Consider the following 22,833-nt stretch of genomic DNA (forward strand, 5'->3'; position numbering starts at 1 on the left):
CTTTCAAACTGCGCTGAAGTCTCATTAAGTTCTCCGCTTCATTGTAGCCACAAAGTTGCGTAGACGTCTCGTAACTACTCCAGAAGATCGGCCATTCTGTTGGATTCCCATCGAAATGTGGAAGATCCTTCGGGACAACATGGCGCGCTGCCAACTGCTGAGCATTTGGACCAAATGATGGCTGCAATCCCCCGTACTGCATGTGCATGTTCGGTACGGCGGAAATAGGTGTTTGGTAGCTTGATACACTTGCCATTGGAGGACCCAGTGACTGCGGCTGAGAATTAACCCCCCATTGTGGAATACTTTGAGTAATACGTATTCGAGAAGGAACAGCATTTTGAGTGACTAGGGGCATCAATGGATTCGAATAACAAGGGAGACTATTGTTATCTACTATTTCACTTGAGCATAATTGTGATTCACTTCCTGGTAGTGGTTGATACCCTATGTGCTGCGTCGATAGTGGAAATGTTTGTGCTTGGTGAACATATGTTCGACTGGTTGAGTCTACGGCATTTCTTCCAAGGGAATCTAAATTGGCAGTACTCACCACAGATGAACCAGGTAAAACATAAGGATGATACTGACCAACTCGAGGATCTTCAGGCATGAACCTTACGTTGAGCGATGAACCAGGGGCAGTACAGGGCACCGACGCCGGAATATGGTGTGATGATGCAATCGCTGTCGTTGGTTGATTGATGAAAGACGAAACCAATGGATTTATGTTCGGCTGCCACGGCGCGGGCGTTGTCGTTTTCACAACTGGCATATTCAATGACACGGGCGTTGATTGAAACGGTGCATGAGGTGCAACCCTCCAATTCGATACACGATGGAATCCTGCCGCTTGTCCAGTATTTATTGGAGAGATGACGTTGTCGAACGATTTCGAAACTCCACCTGGTTTGGTGGGTGAGATAACATGGTCTAACGGTTTCGAAATGGTGGCTTCCTGATGTGGTTGTGCTTCTTGGCTGGTAACTATAGTCACTGGAGTTATTTTTGAGCTGCTTAGCGTGGTGGTTCCATCCGATATCGGCACCGTTGATACGATCGCTCCACCGGTCTGCGATGTGACTCCAGTGGGAGCAACATTCCCAGTTGTGGTAGTCAGATTCGCTTGATGGCTGTCGATCCAATGTTGAACATCATCGTTGCTAGCGGTTGACCTGTGCACGCTCACTGCACTTGCTCTCGAACTCTTACTATCGTCATCCAGCTGAGCTTGAAGCAGCTTGAATTTCCGATCAAGAAACTCCTTCTCCAACTTCTTTTCTTCTTCCAAGTGCTGCATTTCTAATCGCAGCCTTGCTTCTCGCGCACTGGCTGTAGTCGATGTCGATGACGCCGCACGAGATGGTGGGCGACAGAGGGCACATTTGTAGCTCCGATCTTCTGCTGCTATGCTATCGCCAACACCAGCACATGAGAAATGGTACCATCGATTGCAGCCGTCACATTGCACCATCTTAGGTTCTGCTGTATTCGGCCGATTGCAGGCGATGCACTGAGCCTATTTCCTGGAGGTATTTCCGATAAGATATCAAATCTTAAAGTTTGTTGCTATAGGAGTGGACGACGTTTTCGGACCTCTTTAAGACAAACCCGTACTTATGTTTCTGAGTTAGCTTTAAGCTGAAATAATTTAATTTGTTATTCAATTCATGTGTTTTACAATATTAGATTAGCTTACATTTGATAGTCCTGCATGTATAATTCATCCGTCTCGTTTTTAGCAATCGTGTATTCCAATATCTGTGCTATAATTTTAATACTTAGAATAACAAATTTATTTAGAAACAAAGTAGTCTTACTTACAATTGATCCACTTAGCATTTAACAAATTTAGAATTCAATAAGTTTAGGATAATAACGAATTTCCCTCCCCTTGGTTATGCGACCTTGCCGCGATGGGAGGGCATAATCCATTAGCCCATATGATGGAAACCAAAGGCGTAACCTGTAGTGGTGGTATCACATTTTGGCATTTTTTGCTTAAAGCCGCGTCATAATTCATATGGCATAGACGCAATAATATCTCGGATGCGATCCAACGGACATTCTGCGTCATTGATAGAATTGATGCCCATTTCAAATAATTAATCTATTCGAAGTGGACATTAATACTATTGGTGACGTTCAGTTTGCCTTTTGCTAACCAGAATGATCCGTAGCCACTCTTACTATTAGCTAGCTAGATACATCGTTATCATATACGACGTAGGGAATACTTAGGAACTCTTAGGAAAATGACTAGTAGATTCACTGAGTAGAAATGAGTGGCGACAATCTTATTTTAATATGGTTTTTACATTACCATAATAAGAAATACCTCTTTTGTAACAGCGGTATAAATAATTTAATTCCAGCTTCATTTTCGCAAAATTTACAAGTAGAAAGTAGGCGTTGTGAAGCATTGCATTTGCCACCGAAAAGTGAATCTTGTAGGAGACTGTAATAGAAGCCTAAGGTAACCTCACTCTTCAATATTCACTATAAAAATGACAATGGAAAGTAAGACGTTGAGATCGATCATTGAGGTACACTTGCTAGTTTCGAAAAATTGTTGAAAAGACAAGGAAAGCGACTTTTTTCTTTAAGGATTTATGAACGTAATGACCAATAAATACTTTTAACAACAAAAAATGAAATTAACTAGAATTACTACTAAACAGCCTAATTTTGTTAAGACTTGACGACACTTGACATTTAAGACTCTTATCTTACGTAAAAGACAATAGTAATCAGAATAGCACTTGAATGACAAATTATTTAAAACCATTTCGACTAGACAGTATTAGTAATGCACTACTATTTCAAACAAATTCTACACTACTATTTCAAACAAATTCTAATGGAGCTGCTGATTTTCATAATGCTTGGGAATATGGGTACTTTTCAAAAACTACCACGTCACAATACTAATAAAAAACAGTGTTCATGTGGGCGCCATTGCCTAGTCCGTCTGAGTATTGGTCCTGGTAGAGGGGAAACTTGACAAAAGCCAGACCGAGGGTTCAGCCTTGACATTTTAAGCTGTCAGGCAGCTCCAACTGAATACCATACAAAAAAAAAAAAAAAAAAAAAAAAAAAAAAAAAAAAAAAAAAAAAAAAAAAAAAAAAAAAAAAAAAAAAAAATTACGAATTTGGTATTTGGATAAATCGTGATAATGCACTTTCTGATTCGTAATAATACAAAGTATGACATTTCTCTCTCCTTGTCCTGTCGGTCGCAACCGCGGGTGGTGCTGAACCGCGGGTACCGAACTCACTGGTCCGGGTTGCCAACAGTTGGTGCGAGGCTTTTCCCAGAGAAATTTAAAATGAATCGTGATTTTTTCTACATTTTAATGATAGAAGGATTTGAAACCTATCGACTGATACGTTATATTAAATCCCATATGTTTTTTCTTACAGGAATATTACCAGTCAGACTACCAGCGACAAAATCCACCCACTCATTATCGACACAGCCAGTTGGATCTAACGGAATGGGATGAAAGCAGTCAAAATGCACATCAAATCAACAACAACAACGGTCACTCATCAAATCATATCAACAACTACCAACAGCAGCAAAGTCAACAGCCTCAACAGTACGCCCAATCAAACTATCCCTCGAACCGACGAAGCATTGGTGCCAACAGCGAAAGGGATTTGTATCAATATCGCAATGGCAACGCTAAAGGATCTGAGCAGCGAGATGAATGGGAAGATGTGGAGCGTCGAAGGAATGAAAATAGGTTAGTCATTGAATATTAGACTCTATGTTAATCTTTAACTTAATTTAAACTAGAGCTCGATTACGTAATAAAGGATATCTTGGTGTCAGGAACAATAGATTCAGTTTATTGTGGTAATGGCATGACGTTACATATCAGATTAGCCTTTATTACGTGATGAAAGCTCAAACATATTTGAAGTGATTCTCTTACAAATTAGATCTTCATGAAAAGGTAAAAAAACATGGCCATGAGAATTTATCATTTTTTTAGTTGGGACATATCCATTTCACACATTTGAGAGTTTTTTTTATATATGTACGTTTACTTTCTTTTTAGGCGGTCGGATTCAAGATTCAACGACAATGCAAGTGTGATATCCAATGCTGTCCTCAACCATTTTGCTGGAGTTCATCGAAGGCCTGTTAATAGAGTGAGTATCAAATGAACTTAGTTTAGACCAATTAATTGGGTGTACTGTGGGGTACAGGAATAGGCACACACATTCAACGAAATTGGTCAAAACCTAATGGGCAATAGTGTGCTGCCGGTACCAGGAACAGCACTTAAGAACAAAAATGCTTACCAAGATATCTTTCCAGAACTCTAACTTGTTGTCTGCAACCTTGTGTTTGGTTAAGGAACTGGACTATCCCAGTCTAGAGGTAGTGGAACATGCTGTACGATGTCGCATCGATGAACTGGCCGAATAGTTTTATATATTAAGATAGTTTTACCTTGCTGAATGGCGTTCTAATCGTTCTCGTCTCGTATGCCGTCTCGAAGATATTATGCAAACGTTATTATAATGAATTCTTAACACGTATCTGTTCAGTTATCTACTTCTTTGCACTGTATTACTTAAGATCCTCTTATTGTTTGACTGCTTCATAAGCTAAAATGAATCGAGAGTGATCCAAACGAGATGTAAAGCTTTCTAAGGCGAACATTTGTAACATTTTTCAGACAGGAAAAGAAGAACTTACATGATATGTGATTTATATTAATTGAGAAAAGACTTAACCACATGTTAGCATGATTGATGATGTACATGAGAAAAAATAGCAGAATAGTAACAAAACAAAATAATTGTATTCAATAGTAAACAGCAATGAACAAGAACACAATAATCTGCCAACTTTGTAATAAAATTCAACAATAGATTTAGCTGTTCCAATAATAAAACTAACTTAATGTAATTTTTCTATTCGGTTGAACAAAATGCAAGATTTACGGTTAATGTATGATCAATTTATGTTAATGTATGATCAATTTTGATTCAGCGTTTTTGCGCCCTATTTTACATTATCACGACTGTTAAGACACATTCTCAAATGCCTTCTTATTTCACAACAAGAGCAGGAAAATTTTCTTTGCGTTTTTGCAATATTTTGCAAGTAAACAGTCCAATATTCAGTACAAATAGAAAAACAGAAGTCGTAAAACAACTTGAAGGGATGATTTATTTTCATGTCTTCTTCTTTAAAATTGGCATAGAGAGGTTTTAGCAGTGAAATAAGGAAAATATTTTACATTTATTGTCGAGGTCAAAGGTGCCTAGTAATCATAACCATGCAATATCGAAGGTTTGTGTTCATGTTTGCTTTGAAAAGCCTTTGAAATGCTTTTAACGTAATCTGTTCCTCGAAATAAACCAGTCATTTGCAGTTTCGTCCATTATTCAAATGAAAATAATGTTAATCCTGAATCGGGATCACCAGAGGAATACGGACGTTTTAAACGTTAACTAATGTAAAGTAAGTATGCATAGTAGATGCGAATACAGTGTAGCAAAAGGATTTAATAAATAACTACTAACAAACATGTTTTATCATTAAATATCACATTCATCACGAAATGCAGTATGAAATATATTTCAAACAAAATTGCATACAAGTTATTCTCAGCCGATGTTTCATCACACTTTTAGTCAAGTTTTCAACAACACCCTTCAATCCACCAGCCGTTGTCTGCGCGTTGATTCGAATAATATTTTCAGCCAAAGCTTTTCGATTGACTGGCAGTGTTAAGACGGTTGAGTCGCTAGTGCTTTGCGGTGGCTAGAAGCAACTAATATTTTTCACGTTGCGATATGCTTGGGGTCGGTAATGATTTATTACTAATGAATGGGTTAGATGCATGGCATTTTTCGCTACTCATAACATAATAACGCACATGTGCTAGCGTCCATGCGCGAAAATTGTTAAAAGGTAACGTGAAAATTATTTGTATGGCGAAATGCATCTAACGAACTATTTTCGAGAAATATTTGGTACCGGTTGTGTGTAATAATGATGACCAAAATTGATTATATTGTTAACTAATTTTTGTCTTGGTAAAACGTATCTTGAACATTGAAGTACAATATGATCAATATCTTCATAATAGATTCCACACTCACACAAATAGGAATCCTTAATATTGATGCGATATAAATGACTGTTACATGAATAATGATTCGATATCAGTCGTGAAAAAAAGCATATAAAATGTCTACTACCTGGTATATTCTGAAACCACGGAAAAAGACTGACCTTTGGACGAATTGAATAACACCATCTTCCTTTATCACTTGAATTCCAACACATTTGCCACTTACTAATGGAATATTGCTTTAATTTGGGATAATATTCAGAAGGAAAAATGTTACGGTTATAAATTAGCCCTCGAGCAACACCAAGTTTAGCCAATGAATCAGCCTGCTCATTACCGAAAATTTTACAATGGGAAGGGATCCATATTATTTTTTATGATAAATCCCTAAGAGTGTAAGTCAAATAAAAGTTTTTTCAATATAAATAATATATAATGAGTTTTGAAATTGAAAGAAATGGTGTTCAAAGCATGAAGACAACTCAAGCTATCAGAACAAACAATGTAAATATTTGGTGGACACTCCTTTATTAAGGTTCAAGCGAAGTATGAAGCGATTAATTCTGCTAAGAAAATAGAACAAGGAGCTTGAAATTTAAAAAAGAGAGCCGAAAATTCATTATACCATGCCCACACAGTTACGGATCACCCACAGTGACGGATCACTTTGGCGTTCAACATCGGATAACTCGCTCAAAACATAAACGTTGACCTAAAACATATTTTTCCCATGTTATACTATTTGTCTTCTAGCATTTGTAATGTTAAGCACACCATTCAACCGCTAAATAACTGTGTTTTGTACAATTGTTTAGATGGTACCACACAGCTATCATTATATGGTCGTTTTCTGTAAGAAGTGCCGTCAGCATTCATAAGCCCCCACAGGTGGTAAAATTCAAATGTTATACTATAAAACATGCTCGTTCGCTTCGATTTAGTATGAATTCCTCTTTGGGAAACATTTTTCTCGATTGTTGATTCTAAATACCGAATATTAGCACTTCTAACTAGTGATCCATAATATGGACCAGGAAATGATTGTTTACCACGGTTATGGATCACTTCCAAATAATGTAGATTTCTGCCATTTTAAGCATTGGATTCGACATGTTCAGACAATAGCACTAAGGATAAAACTAATAAAACAACAAGGTTTGAAAATATCATTTTTTAGCAGACAAAAATGGGTGGAAAACTTGGTGTGGAGCGAAAACAGTACATGTCTCACTTACTACAATGTAGTATCACAACAAAAATGGCATTTTACCCTTGTTTCCAGATCTAACACTGCTATTTTTTGCAGTAATATGTGACATATTGATAACTTCGCCAAATCATGGAATACAGATGCATTGAGTTAAAATTCTCTTGATTTTGCGCACTGATCCGTAATATGTCACAATTTGATCCATAATATGAAAATTGATCCATAATATGGTTTTCAGAAACCGACACAATTTTTAATTTTTATGCAATCCTATGTAAATATTGCACTCAAAACAGTTTACTAACCGAGGTTACAATTTGAAACGATTCAATTCGTGCTTTTAAGTTACAATTTTACGTTTTCCATGTCGTTTTATTGAATTTTATAGGTTGGACTCCACACTATTTGATCCATAACTGTGGGGTCATGGTATACTCTGAAACCCGTGGTATCTTGAATTAACGAACCATCTGTAAAATAAAATTGTGCAGGGGTGATTCCATCAAATTTACGCTCAAATAAGATATTAGCAAAATAAGGATGTAAATGTTTTGGAAATTGTTTTAATTCATGAAACAAAGACAAGTCAATCAAAGGTTGATAAGTATGAACATCAATTTTATAACTGTAAAAACCATTCAATGGAACTGGTACAATATTTTCAGTGGAGCAATTAATATAAGGTTCCAATATTTTGCTCGTCGGGTTAATTTCAAATAGTGACTTCAAAATATTGATAATTGGATGATTAGTTGACAAACAATTCATCAAAAATTTACAATTCAGTTCTTGAAAACGAATTTTGAGTGGAGAAACACCAGTAAGAACTTCTGTTGATTGAGTATGAGTTGAATTCATAAGTCTCAAACAAATTCTTAAACAACGAAATTGTATTTTTTCAAGTTTAACAAAAAATGTTTGTGCAGCACTTCCAAAATTAAAGCAACCATATTCCATAACTGAACGGATAGTAGTTTTATAAAGCGTTATTAAATCAGATGGATTTGCACCCTACCAAGTACCCGTGATTGTGCGAAGAAAATTAATTCTTTTCGAACATGTTTTTTGAATTTGTTTGATATGAATGTTCCAAGTCAATTTAGAATCAAACCATATACAAAGATATTTATACTCATCAACTTGTTCAATTTCAATTCCATTGAGGTACAAATCAATGGTTATATTAGAATGTTTTCTTGAAAATATGATACATTTAGTTTTTTGAACTGAAAATGAAAATCCATTCTCATGAGCCCATAAATCAATATTATTCAAGGCACATTGCATAAAATGTCTAATGACTTCTCTATTTTTGCCGCTAATAGAAACAACATTATCATCGGCAAACTGAAGCAAATAACAACAATTTGAAATAATTGATGCAATATCCCTGGTGAACAAGTTATATAAAAATGGACTCAAACAAGATCCTTGTGGAAGTCCAAAATAACTATATCTTGATAATTTTGAGGATCCATTATGAAAAAAAATCATAATTTTAAAAGAAAATAAATTATAAATGAAATTGGAGATTAAATTTGGAAGATTTAGATAATTCATCTTTTCGAACAGTAATTCAATAAGTACAGAATCATAGGCTCCAGAAACATCAAGAAAAGTGGAAACTACATCCTGTTTTTCATTAAACGAAAGTTGAATTTGTGAAGCCAAAAGTGAAACACAGTCACGAGTACCACGACCTCTTCTAAAACCAAATTGAGAAGATGAAAAAATGTTATTGTTCTCTGCCCACAATTCGAGACGATTCAGTATCATTATTTCTAAAATTTTGCGCAAATATGATAACAAACTAATGGGTCTCCTACTATCAGCTAATGATGGATCTCTACCAGGTTTAAGAATACTGATGACTGTTTTATTTTGAGATAAGAAATCATTATATATTGAAAGTAAATGAAGCTTTTCATCATCAGGTATTTTTTTCAAAACAATAAATTTAATATTATCAATTACTGGAGAAGTATTTTTAGTAATTGACAATGCTAAATTAAACTCAGCTATTGTAAGTGGACTACAAAGTTCAGGAAAATGATCTTGACTTCTATTTTTAAACTTAATGGATTTGGGAACAAAATCAGGACAAATTTTAGATACAAACTCATCTATCCATTTTTCAGAATATTCCAAATCAGTAGAAACAGTCGAATCATAGTTTCTTAAATTTCTTGCAACCGACCACAAAGTAGATAATGATGTTTCTTGATCTAGATTTTGAACAAAATTTTTCCAATAATTTCTCTTCTTGGATTTAGTTAGTTTTATGAATAATGCTTCAGCTTTGCAATATAAAAAATTATGATTTCTGGAGCCTGATCTGCGAAATTTTTTAAAAGCATCAGATTTTGTTTTTAGAGCTATGGAACATTCATTATCCCACCAGAAGCAAGGACGCTTTTTTTTGTTATGACTCGCTATTTTTTTATTTTGAGATTTGTGCAAACAATCAATTAGTAATTTTGAAAAATTATTGTAATTTTCAATAGGAGAAGCTAGATTAATTATATTAATTAAGGAAAAGGAAACAAGATCAGAAAATTTTGTCCAATTAACATTTTGGCAAAGGTCAGGAACATGAGAATTATATAATAAATTACCGCGACCTGAATTTTGAATTTCAATTAAAATTGGTAAATGATCGCTACCATTAGGATCATCAATAGTTTTCCAAGAAGATTTCATTGACATACTATTAGAACAAAGAGATAAATCAATACAAGAATGATGATTTGGCGGCACAACAATCCTAGTAAAAGATCCATCATTAAGAATATGTAAGTTTAAATCATCAATTAAATCCATAATTAATGAACCTCTACCATCTGTTTTTTCGCTACCCCAAGCAAAATTATGAGCATTGAAAACACCCAATATGTAAACTGGAGGAGGAATTTCATTTAAAATACTTTTAATTTGTGACAAAGAAAAACTTGCATTCGGAGGGATATAAAACATATAATAGAAAACTCGCAATTTTTTTGGTTATAGAAATAGCAACGTATTCAATTTGCGAATGCAATGCTATCCCTATCTTTTCGAATTATATTAAATTTTGGAATGCGAAAGATTTTTGATGGAGTTAGCCATGTTCCATTTAAACAAAACAAATCTATATTATGGTGGTTAATAAGCACTTGTAATCTATCAATTTTGGGAATTATACTGCGGCAATTCCAATGTAAAATATTCATGTTATTTATGGTTATAGAAGCCATTACGACGAAAACAATGACGAAATGAGGGGTCCAAATGAATTCAACTTATTTTAAAAGGAAGCCAAAATGGGTAAAACCAATTTGTTTAACTTTTTCCAAAAATCATTCAATCCTAAAAAATCTACTTTTTCCTCTAAAATGACTAGAATTTAATTATCAGAATTTTCCTTAGGTCTTTCATTTGGCGAATTGTTTGAGTTTTGGCTATTATTATTGGATGCGTCAACTTCCATTTTACGAAATCCAGGAATGTTTTTAGTTGAAGCTGAGTTATTCAAAGGGAGGAAATTTAAATCAAACGAGGTAGATGGTTGAGGTTCAAAAATTTGGTTCTGCTTATTGAACTTTTTATTGGTGGTTCTTTTTCTTTTGCTAGGAGGTTTGTAAATATAATTATCAACATTTTCCTGACATTCATCACTATCATCATCTGATAAAAATTCAAAAGTGTTAAGAGAAGCAATGTTATCTGAAGATTTCATAGCTTCAGCATAAGACATAAGGTTTTTGTTTTTAATTTTTTGATTAAATTTCGACTGATTCTCAATATAAACGACACATTCATTTAAAGAATTATGTTTATGTTTAAAATAAATACAAACTTCAGATTGATTTTTACATGCGGAAGAATCGTGAAGTTCTCCACATTTCAAACATTTTTGCTTGTTTGAACAAAAATTAGAAGTGTGACCGAACAGAAGGCATCGATCACAGTGCATAAGCTTTGGATAGTAAAGCCACACGTGAAAAATAACATTATCAACCATTACATAATCTGGAAGTACAGATCCAGAAAACGTAATCTTGATACAATTAGAATGTACATATTTTGAATTGTTTCCATCAATGAGTAATTAAGATAAACGAACACAATCCAAAATCTTAACCGGAGAAATGGATTTGTTCTTAAATAAGCCTGAACCATGATTTCTTATGTCATCACAGTTCAAAGACTCATCTATATAAATAAAAATGGAGTGGTGTTTGTATGTCACGAAATGGCTTCCGAACGGGTCAACTGGTTTGAATGATTAATTTTCCATTCTGTTCGTCATGTGTTCCGACGTGTTTGTGTGTATAAAAATCCCAGGATATTCATCGGGAAACTTGGAAAAACGAGCGTGAACGGAACTGTCATTTTGTATGGGACGATCTATAGCATTTTTCAACAGCCTACTTGATGGCAAGACGAAGTTTTCCGGGCTCACTAGTCATAAATAATTCCGTTTATTTCGCATGCATCACAAGGTGCGTACACACGATAGGAATTGAAAAATATTCTGGATTCTAAACGAGCATTCGCATCATCGCGTGATCCAAAAACTACTCTTAATTTATCCAGAGAATTTTTTTTAATTTCCTTCACAGATTTATACTCTTTTATAAACCTCTGAGGAAATAAGCAACACATTTATAGGTTTCTCTTTTTTCCTGAAATAGACAACAATGGGTCCAGAGAAACTAGAAGGGTAAACCTTCACTCGAAAAGATTTTGTCATTGAAGTGGTGGCAGAATGCACAGAATTCTCTTTTGATCCCCCCTCATCCCCATCAGTTTCCATAACGGAAACAAAAAGATCAATATTACAACAAGATCAAATGTGAGATGAACAAAAGAAAACAAAAAAAAAATAATAAAATAAAATTATACTCAAGGTTTTCCAGTAAGCTAAACTCCAGGGACGGAAAAATAAGGTGGAAACTTGAATTCAAATAACTTGAACAGCAACTCTTCAAGCAACCACACTGAGAAAATCCACAAACCACCTCGTCAAAATCGGAAATCGAAGCCTCGGAAAATTTGAATCGAGTATGAGGCATCTAACTTCAAATTCGCAAATGCAAGTATTAATCAAAAAAATATTTGGTTGGCGTGATAGTCCTTATCATTACGTACAACCGGTACCAAGTATTTTTTTCGAAAATTGTTCCCAATTTTGAGAAATAATTCGTTAGATGCATTTCACCATACAAATATTTTCCGCGTTATCTTTCAGCGATTTTTCGTGCATAGACACTAATGCAAATGCGTTACTATGTGGTGAGTAGCGAATCAGGCCATGCATGTAACCCACTGGCTTTCTGATACAAAAAAAAAATGAGAAAACTTCTGCTGATCAACTGTGGATATGAGCAAAGCAGGTCCATTCATTAATTACGTAAGACAATTTTAGTAGTTTTCAGACCCCCCTCCCCCTATTGTAAGATTTTTTGTAAGTAAATCAAAAATAATTTGTATGGCGCATAAGAAATCTCAAACCCTTACGTAATAAATGAACGGCGCGTCTAGCGGTATAACTTGCAACAGGGATGAAACTTACAACACATCGATATGTAACCGTTATTTAAGTTTTCTATAGCACTGAGTAAAAGTATTTTGAAGTAATTACACCGGTTATTGACCTCAGATTTGAAACAGAAGATTTGAGTATTGTTTCTATTTTTGTTGATTTTATAGAGGTGAGAATCATATCAAACATTTGGTCGTATTAAACAAGACTGAAAATCCTTCCAAGAACCATACAGAAATATGTCATTCTAGGAATTTGCTAAAAGTTACAGTATTCAATAGTGTATAAAAGGACTAGATAAAAGTTATGTAACTTTCACACTTGCAATAGCAATTTCAATATTGTTCGATATTTATTAACACTAGACATCATTAACACATGAAAAAGCAAAATTGAACATTTATTTGTACTTTGTTATCGTACTTTGTACCTCCACTATTGGAGCATTTACTCTAATGTTCTTGAAAATTCGATATTTGACTCTGTTGTTTGAGTGGTGCCGAATTCACTCGTTGCCATGGTCACGTAAATAACACGGCACGGCTCAAACGTCAAATAGTGAACTCGTGCATTCAATTTGAACACATTTTTTTTCCACCAGTGCCAATCGTTGTTCGTTTATTTGGTTGCTTGTAGCGCAGGAAACCATTTTCAAGGTACACACATATTTTAGCGTGCCAATATAATGACCGCACACTTCTAGGCATACTCGGATCATTTTGATGAAAATTTAATCTTGACAGCAGCCTGGCTGCTTGTTGTTTTCCAGTTCGCACCCGTTAGGTTACTAGCTGAGAGAGACTCACGAAGAGGAAAAATATCAACGTCATATGCAGCCCAGATTCCCCTCTCACGAAACGTCAAATGTAGCCCACCGTTATAATGGCTGAAAAAGTGTCGTACTCGTCGTATTGTGTTCAAAGTAAACTGTTGTTAAAAACCTCAGTCAGCGGAGCAGTTTTTTCCAAAGTTGCTGATAAATCTAAGCAGAAGATTAATTATTTCTAATGTCTACTACGTTTGCTGGCATGAAATTTCACTCAAACGGCTTTTTATGATTCGATGTGATGCAAACTCAATCATTTTTTGCTGAGAGGTTCATGTGAGGATTTGAACGGCTTGCGCTTTACTTACTTTACTTACTTTTGCTGGCGCTACGTCCTTCAAGACATGACCTGCGCCACAATGTTACGCCAACTAACTCGGTCCATGGCTGCTAACCTCCAATTCCTCGATCGCCCCACACTTCCAAGATCCTGCTCCACTTGGTCAAACCACCTAGCTCGTTGCGCTCCTCTTCGTCTTTTACCGGCCGGATTTGAGTTGAACACCATTTTTGCGGGATTGTTATCCGGCATTCTCACAACGTGTCCCGCCCATCGTACCCTTCCAGCTTTGGCGACTTTCGTGATACTGGGTTCACCGTAGAGTTGCGCAAGCTCGTGGTTCATTCTTCTCCTCCATACGCCGTTCTCACATACTCCGCCGCAGATCGTCCTAAGCACACGTCGTTCAAAAACTCCTAGCGCTTGCAAGTCCTCTTCGAGCATTGTCCACGTCTCATGCCCGTAGAGGACTACCGGTCTTATTAGCGTCTTGTATATGGTACACTTAGTACGAAAGTGAAGTTTACCAGACCGCAAGGTCTTGTGGAGTCCATAGTAAGCACGACTTCCGGCGATGATACGTCTTCGAATTTCTCTGCTGCAGTTGTTATCCGACGTTATCAATGATCCGAGATAGACGAATTCGTCCACCACCTGCCTATGCGAGCTCTATCGCGCTCGGTTCCTCCAGCCAGCAGATATTTCGTCTTCGACGTATTTACCTTCAATCCAACCCGATCTGCTTCACGTTTCAGCCTGGTATACTGTTCAGCAACCACCTGGAACGTTCTTCCGACAATGTCCACGTCGTCAGCGAAACAAATGAACTGGCTGGATTTATTGAAGATCGTGCCCCGCATGTTGAAGCCCGCCCGTTTCATAACACCTTCTAGCGCAATATTGAACAGGAGGCAGGAAAGACCATCGCCTTGTCGATATCCTTTGCGTGTTTCAAACGGGTCCGATAAAGCACCCGATATCTTCACACAGCACTGTACACTATCCATCGTAGCTTTGATCAGTCTAGTCAGTTTCCCGGGAAAACCGTTCTCGTCCATAATCTTCCATAGCTCTTCGCGGTCGATGGTATCGTAGGCCGCTTTGAAATCGATCAATAGGTGGTGCGTAGGGACTTGATATTCGCGACACTTTTGGAGGATCTGCCGCAACATAAAGATTTGGTCTGTCGTCGATCGACCGTCCACAAATCCGGCTTGATAACTTCCAACAAATCTGCTTGCCAGTGGCGATAGACGGCGGAAGATGATCTGGGAAAGCACTTTATAGGCTGCATTAAGAATGGTGATCGCTCGATAGTTCTCACATTCTAACTTGTCACCCTTTTTGTATATTGGGTATATTATTCCCTCCTTCCACTCCTCCGGTAGCTGTTCTGTATCCCAGATCCTGGCTATCAATCGGTGCAAACAAGTGGCCAACCTGTCCGGGCCCATTTTAATAAGTCCCGCTCCAATACCATCCTTTCCAGCTGCTTTGTTGTTCTTGAGCTGTTTGATAGCATCCTTAACTTCACATATTGTGGGAGTTGGCACGTCTCCCTCATCCGCCGTACTGATGAAGCCATTCCTCCTGCTGTCTTGATCTTCCTCCTCTGCGCCGTTTAGGTGTTCATCGTAGTGCTGCTTCCACCTTTCAATCACCTCACGTTCGTCCGTCAAGATACCACCATCCTTATCCCGACACATTTCGGCTCGCGGCACAAAGCCTTTGCGGGATGCATTTAGTTTCTTGTAGAACTTACGTGTTTCTTGAGAACGATACAACTGCTCCATCTCTTCGCACTCCAACTCTTCCAGGCGGCGCTTTTTATCCCGGAATAGATGGGTTTGCTGTCTTCGCTTCTGTTTGTATCGTTCCACGTTTTGACGGGTGCCTTGCTGCAGCATCATCGCCCGCGCTGCATTCTTCTCGTCCAAAACCGTCTGACACTCCTCGTCGAACCAACCGTTCCGTCGATTTGCTTCCACGAACCCAATGGCACCTTCCGCTGCGTTGTTTATGGCTGCTTTGAGACTACTCCAGCAGTCCTCAAGAGGGGCTTCGGTGAGCTCTCCCTCTTCCGGCAACGCTGCCTCAAGGCTTTGCGCGTATTCAGTTGCGACTTCGGGTTGCGTGAGTCGCTCCAGATTGTACCGTGGTGGGCGTCGGTACCGAATGTTGTTCACAACGGAAAGTCGTTGGCGCACTTTAACCGTCACAAGGTAGTGGTCCGAATCGATGTTTGCGCCGCGATAGGTTCTGACGTCGATAATGTCCGAGAAGTGCTTTCCATCAATCAAAACGTGGTCGATTTGCGATTCAGTCTGTTGGGGTGATCTCCAGGTGTACCGATACGGGAGGCTGTGCTGGAAGTAGGTACTACGTATGGCCATGTTTTTGGAGGCGGCGAAATCAATCAGTCTAAGGCCGTTTTCGTTCGTAAGCTGGTGAGCGCTGAACTTCCCTATAATCGGTCTAAATTCCTCCTCCTGGCCAACCTGAGCGTTGAGATCTCCAATAACGATTTTGACATCATGGCTTGGGCAGCCATCGTATTCACGTTCCAGCTGCGCGTAGAAAGCGTCCTTATCGTCATCGTCACTTGCTAGGTGAGGGCTGTGCACGTTGATTATGCTGATATTGAAGAAACGGCCTTTGATCCTCAACTTGCACATTCTGTTGTCGATTGGCCACCAACCAATCACGCGCCTCTGCATTTCGCCCATCACGATAAAAGCTGTGCCCAGCTCATGTCTATTGCCGCAGCTCTGGTAGATGGTATAACCATCCCTATACGTATGTATCGTCGACCCTTTCCAGCAAACCTCCTGCAGCGCTACGATGTCGAACTTGCGGACCCTCAATAATTCGGAAAGAATGCGGGTACTTCCCAAGAAATTGAGAGACTTACAGTTCCATGATCCGAGTTTCCAATCGTTAGTCCGTTTTCGATGCCTGTGTCTATGCCGATTGTTCCGGTCCGAATTTACATTGTATGCTTCCTGTACTGATGATTTTTACGGCTGGCTTGTAAGGCCTGCACCAACCCCCTGTCTCGCCGGAGAATCATCGTGCACAGCACTGTTTAGAGTCCCACGCTGGCACTAGGACGATAATCAGCCGCTCCTAACATGGAGAACAGACGCTGTTTTGAGCCGCCCCTAACATGGAGAACAGACGCTCTGATAAGCTACACCCTCAGAAGAGAGGAGCCCCCCTTCCCTGTCAGCATACGACCAAGGTTCCACCAGGGTTGGTTACCCGATCTTCCCTACGGTTACTCGTATCCCAGGCGGCACCACGGGGAGGTAGGGATAGGAGTTACTGGACAAGAGGCTAAGGACCACAAATGGGGTCTATTTTATACCTGCAGGTACGCGAAGTACCAATGGTACGCATTGTCCAGTCATTTACCACCCGAACGGCTTGCGCATAATTGGTATAAACCTGGGAGGGAGAAACCAATACAAAATTTCTCTACGTCACAGTGAGCCGAGATTTTGCTGTCACGAACTGTTACTGTGAGCCCGGATCTTAAACAATGGACAAACATGATAAAAGCGCGTAATTAGCCTAAGCATATTTTTGCATTTTATCAAAAGTAGTAAAAATCGAATTACAATCAATTCATGCACATTCAAAAGTAACGTCACGAGAGCACTGTTTATTCTAATTGAATGTAACGTATTGGAATGAGGCTCTTTTTACTGTTTTCATTAAAACTGAAAATTAAACGCATAGAAAACTGTGGCCCTTTTTCAATGTTTGTCCAGAAAGATCGAAGGTACACAACAAATGAAAATTAGCAATTTTAACTAAGCCTGCCTTGATTGCCGTTGGCAAACTGGAGTTATCTTGCAATTTGGAAAACAATTGTATGCAATTTCGTGTGTAGTATCGGTGCCTCCCTCCCAGGTATAAACACAAAGTGGAAAAAAACTCAGCAATCACAGAAAAAGAAGACCGTCTTCGCGAGTCTCGTCTCAGGTTACTAGGTATCCTCGAAAAATTAAATTGACTGCTTCTGAGAAGTTTGAAGGGAGGTCGCAAAAAGCCCTATTTTTAGACATAAGAGGATTTAAAAATAAGGAAATTTGTTTTTATCCAAATTCTACAGCTATCCACTCTTTGTTAGAATTGATCTCCTGGACGCTTTCATGTTCATACTTACACGACTATGGGTTAGATCGCCTATGTCTTATATCAACGGCTTCGAGGATCCATGGACTTTTCCATCCAGGCTTGGCTTTTTAGGTGCAGGGGCTGCCCTGTACTATCTTTTCCGCTTACTTACCATAGTATCTAAAGGGAGTGTTCGATGTTTAATAAATAAAACATTTGTCACCTGGTGTGTAGCTTAAAACATGTAATACAGTTTTTTTATTTTCCATTAAGGTATTAGTACGGTTACACATCAGAGTTTATTGTCTCAATGTCATTGCATTTTAGCGTTGTGCTCATAGTGTACAATTTTGTTTCGATCTTATAGTTTAACAGTTACGGTAGAGTAAGATGTTATTTTTGCAGCAAATTTGAAGTTTGTGTATTATCATATATCACATCAATGCTCTTTCTTATTGATGTCATTTTTGTAGGTCTGATGAGAACAATCGAAATTATCGCGAAATACTTCCTTCGGTCTTGGTTGCGTATGGTTTTCAAGTTTATTCAAGCATGTCTAAACTTCTGTATTTACTGAATTACAACATTAATTCCTAACGCAAGCTACAGTTTTTCAGTTTTTTTTTTATTTCATTAACTCTGCCTTTGTCTGTTGATCTTATATTATTTATTGTCTTTTACAGCAGATTTCAATTTGAAACGCCTAGTTTTTTATGAAGATGACAGACGTTAGTTGTTCAAATTTGATGTTTGTACGTATGTACATGTGTTGTGTTATAATGGCTTTGCACTTAAAATGGGACCTGCATTGCGTGGCAGGGAAACTAAAAGAGAGTTCCATCATTGAATTTATACTAAAAAATTGACGTTCAACAGAGATAACTCTATCGAATTGGAGTTCATGCTTTTTCCCCATCGTTAGTAGACGGCGAAGTAAGCTGTTAAGTAATAAATAATGAATTTTATTTATTATAACTAATCCACTCTAACTGGATGAGGGTTGACTATTGAGGAAATATTTTTTGATATACACAACTACTTATGACGGATATTCCTCTGAAGTGATATTTGTTTGGAAGCCCTTTGATTTGCGTTCTTCTTAATTTTAAATTTGATCAATTCAGTTTCAATACAAGTTTAGTAATATTTGTCGACCAAAATAACAAACAAAAAATATAAGTTTTACAGGAAATCAACATTGAATTTCCTTCGATATGTATTGATCTACTTTTGTTACTCCTGAATCTTCTTAAAATATGTCTTCAAAACTTGATTCACCGATAGTTTATGGTTTTATAGCAAAACAATAATAACGAAACTAAAATAAATTAATTTCCTCAAACAAATGGAGGTAAATCACAATTGCATAATGTCCCGCCTTCACCCATTCTACACCATAGAGTGCATAGTTCGTCCCAATTCGGTGTCGTTGTTTGCACGTCGGATGCAGAGTTAGGATCAGAGAAAGCTTCTCCAGCACAAGCACTGCAACCTTCGAGTTGGATGTTGGCCACCGAGCAGAAAGTAGTGCAGACACTATTGCGATCGTGGACTATGTCTGAAGAAGTCATTGGGTTACAATGGCATTTCGCAGCACCTGTTGGATAATATATATAATTAATACATGTTGAATCGATGTACTTAGAGCGGAATTCAAAGGAGAGTGGAGCCATAACCTTCATATATTTTTTAGATGAATTTCCTTGAAACTGATTTTTTGGCTTTTTTTAAATATCGACTTGTTTATCCAAAATACGGTCCAGCACCCTTCAAAGCTTAATGCAACTCTGGATGTTTCACATAAAAACAAACTCACCTAAACCATTACGGCAAAGCGTTGGACAAATTTCAGCATGACCTTCATTGTTCAATTTGATTCTACTTGAGTTGTCTGTAACGTTCTGCCGGTGTAGGCAGAAGAACCCACATGGGGGTCCTCCGTACCCTTCACTAGAATAGAAAAGGTTCATATTACTTTTTATATGAATGACATGATTAGAAAAATCTTTATATATCAATGAAGAATGAAATGTTCCGTCTGAGGAATGACTAATACCTTGAACAGAAGATCGCATTTGGATATAACACATTTGTTTTCGTGCAGTGCTTACGAAATGCTCTTACTTTTTTGATTTTTGTGTAATTCTTTGAAATTTTAACCATTAATATATTGTGTGCCATATACTGCCGTGAATCGCAAGTCAGTCCCATCTGTAAAAAGTAGGCATTGAGAAAATGGGCTGTGAAGTTTTCAAACTCGTTTTCCATACGAATATTCAAAAAATTCCAGAAGATTCAAACATGTTCAAATCCTAATGAATCTTTCACAATTTGCTTTTTAATATGATATCTTTCCGAGAAAAATATAAAGATTATCAAAACACGGTTCATTTTTGTGTTACACGGTGCGGGAATCTGTAGTGTGACTGATATGCGATTACTTTTCATTATGGGACAATTTGACTTGCTGTTTTTTCCTATTTTTCCGAACCAATCTTGTTATCTTATTAGTACAGCTGAAAAATCATTGGAAGATATGTTGAAAACTGAACTCAACTCAATTTTGACAAAAATGCAGATGGGACTGACTTGCGATTCACGGCAGTATAAATATCATTTTTAGCCTTTCTAAACCGAACTAAGCACGTCGTGGGCAATGGTTTGTTTGTATTCACGAATTTATCAATTCGATTTTAATATTATTCATATTTCCAATTTTGAACGTCGCTATGCTTTTTAGAACATATATTATGGACTATATACTTTATAATACTGTATATAATTGACGAAAAAATGCGTATTAACTTCGATGGAGCTTACCACTATTAAAGTGCGAGCGCGACAGAGCCCGCCTACGAAGCAGTGTCACGATAGACGAGGATACTTTTAAGGTGGTGGACAATCGGCTACCTCGGATCGATGCTTGCTGGTGGCTGATAACAACGTTAGTCGAGACATACGGAGGCATATCATCTGTGGAAGTCGTGCCTACTATGATGCCGTGAATCGCAAGTCAGTCCCATCTGTAAAAAGTAGGCATTGAGAATGGGCTTTGAAGTTTCCAAACTCGTTTTCTATACGAATATTCAAAAAATTCCACAGGGTTGGAAAATTATCAAATTTTAATGAAAGTTTCACAAATTGCTTTTCACTATGATATCTCTCGGAGAAAAATATAAAGATGATCAAAACATGGTTCATTTTTGTGTTATACGGTGCGGAAATCTGTAGAGGGACTGATATGCGATTACTTCTCATTATGGGACAATTTGACTTGCTGTTTTTTTTACTAATTTTTCCGAACAAATCATATTATCTCATTAAGGCAGCTGAAAGAGCATTGGAAGATATGTTGAAAACTGAACTCAACTCAATTTTGACGAAAATGCAGATGGGACTGACTTGCGATTCACGGCAGTATGGGCTGCAGAAGAAATTGCGGCCAAGAAAGATTCACCCCTGTACGATATATTGTAGTTTTTGCACCTTTTTGGACGCGACGATACACTGAGGCAAAAAAACTTAATAATTTCTTAAGGAATAATTATGATTTGGCGCCACAACGATTATTGTTAAAAAATTTAAGTTTTACTTATGATTTTGGTGAAGAATTTCAGTAATAAATTTCATAAGTCAATCAATGAAATTCGATAATAAACGCAATGATAATATCTAAGTTCGAATTATCAATCGATAACATTGTTCGCCTTTTATTTCAGGCGAGCACAAAAATTGACATGTTTTGATAACATGTGATTTGCTTTCGATTAAGTTTTACCTAACATCGAAAGTGGAGTAGTTCTTTTAGCGATTGCTATGATAATTATTTCAAGTAATTGTTTTAAGAATTCAAAGCTCTCACTTATGAAACTTTTGATCCCATTTTCGAAATGTTTAAGCGTGCAATGAAACCATAATTTGGCTGGTTCGTAAGTCATGATTTATGGAAAACCTAAGTATTTTTGCTTCAGTGTATGTAATCGTCGCCGCACACTGGGGCAGAATCGAAAAAACGCGGAAACAACCTGTAGTTCTTGGGAATGAAGAGATAGACGTTTGATGTCTTCTGCGAAAATGATCCTTCCAATAAGGCCGATGTTTTGACATGAAGTCATATTTTATAGTGTTATTCGCATAAATGACTCAAATGCCATTTCGATCAAATGGCAGTTTAGGTGTATGGTTTCTTCGGCAAAGTTAATCATTATTTTATGCTGAAAATAATTGCTGAAGACGTCAAATTTGCAACGCCTACTATTTTTAAAATAATGACATGTTTTTGAAAAATGTACCTAAAACCGAAATATTTGTTTTTTTTTTGTATTTTTGTGTATTTTTGTAATTAAAATACCATATATCGCCTATGAATATGTGATTAATTAACATAAAGCAGGTCTGGTAAAAATTTGATGATAAATATAAAATTTTGTTTAATTTTTTTAGTAAAATTTCCAAAAAACGGGGATATAGCGTATAGGCCATTCTTGCTATCGGGCAAGTTCGGGCAGGTGTTGTCATCGCCATCCACTTACGAAAGGTCAGAACATTCATGTCTAATTTTTCAAGGATATGATATTTGATATATTTTTCCTATGCGATCTGAAAGTATGCTAAGCTTATAAAAAAGTTCAAAATTATTTTACATGGCAATGTAACAGTTTTACAGTAAAATCAAAAGTTGAACATAATCATGAACATTCTTGCGGTTTATTAATAGCCAAATGTACTTACCCATTTGATTTTTGAATTGCTTGTATGTTTGCTATTAGC

At 37.2% G+C, this 22,833-nt stretch overlaps 2 protein-coding genes across 8 annotated transcripts in view; one reads left to right on the plus strand and one right to left on the minus strand.

The window, feature by feature from the left end:
- LOC5578486 (putative uncharacterized protein DDB_G0279653) overlaps positions 1 to 5,550 on the plus strand; it is a 74,536-nt gene extending 68,986 nt beyond the window's left edge. For all 7 annotated transcript variants that reach the window (XM_021843833.1, XM_021843834.1, XM_021843837.1 and 4 more), the window contains 3 exons: positions 3,424 to 3,749; positions 4,068 to 4,161; positions 4,331 to 5,550. In XM_021843833.1, the coding sequence (XP_021699525.1) occupies positions 3,424 to 3,749; positions 4,068 to 4,161; positions 4,331 to 4,441 (531 nt within the window). In that variant the 3' untranslated portion in view covers positions 4,442 to 5,550. The remainder of the gene's footprint in view (positions 1 to 3,423; positions 3,750 to 4,067; positions 4,162 to 4,330) is intronic.
- A 12,737-nt stretch (positions 5,551 to 18,287) lies between these two features.
- LOC5578489 overlaps positions 18,288 to 22,833 on the minus strand; it is a 31,061-nt gene continuing 26,515 nt past the window's right edge. Inside the window, exons 3-4 of the mRNA XM_001663826.2 lie at positions 19,880 to 20,013; positions 18,288 to 19,660 (exon numbers count right to left, since the gene is read on the minus strand). Coding sequence (XP_001663876.2) covers positions 19,401 to 19,660; positions 19,880 to 20,013 — 394 coding nt within the window. The 3' untranslated portion in view covers positions 18,288 to 19,400. The remainder of the gene's footprint in view (positions 19,661 to 19,879; positions 20,014 to 22,833) is intronic.

The sequence above is a fragment of the Aedes aegypti genome, chromosome 2 (assembly GCF_002204515.2).
Source record: "Aedes aegypti strain LVP_AGWG chromosome 2, AaegL5.0 Primary Assembly, whole genome shotgun sequence".
NCBI classification, from domain to species: Eukaryota; Metazoa; Arthropoda; class Insecta; order Diptera; family Culicidae; genus Aedes; species Aedes aegypti.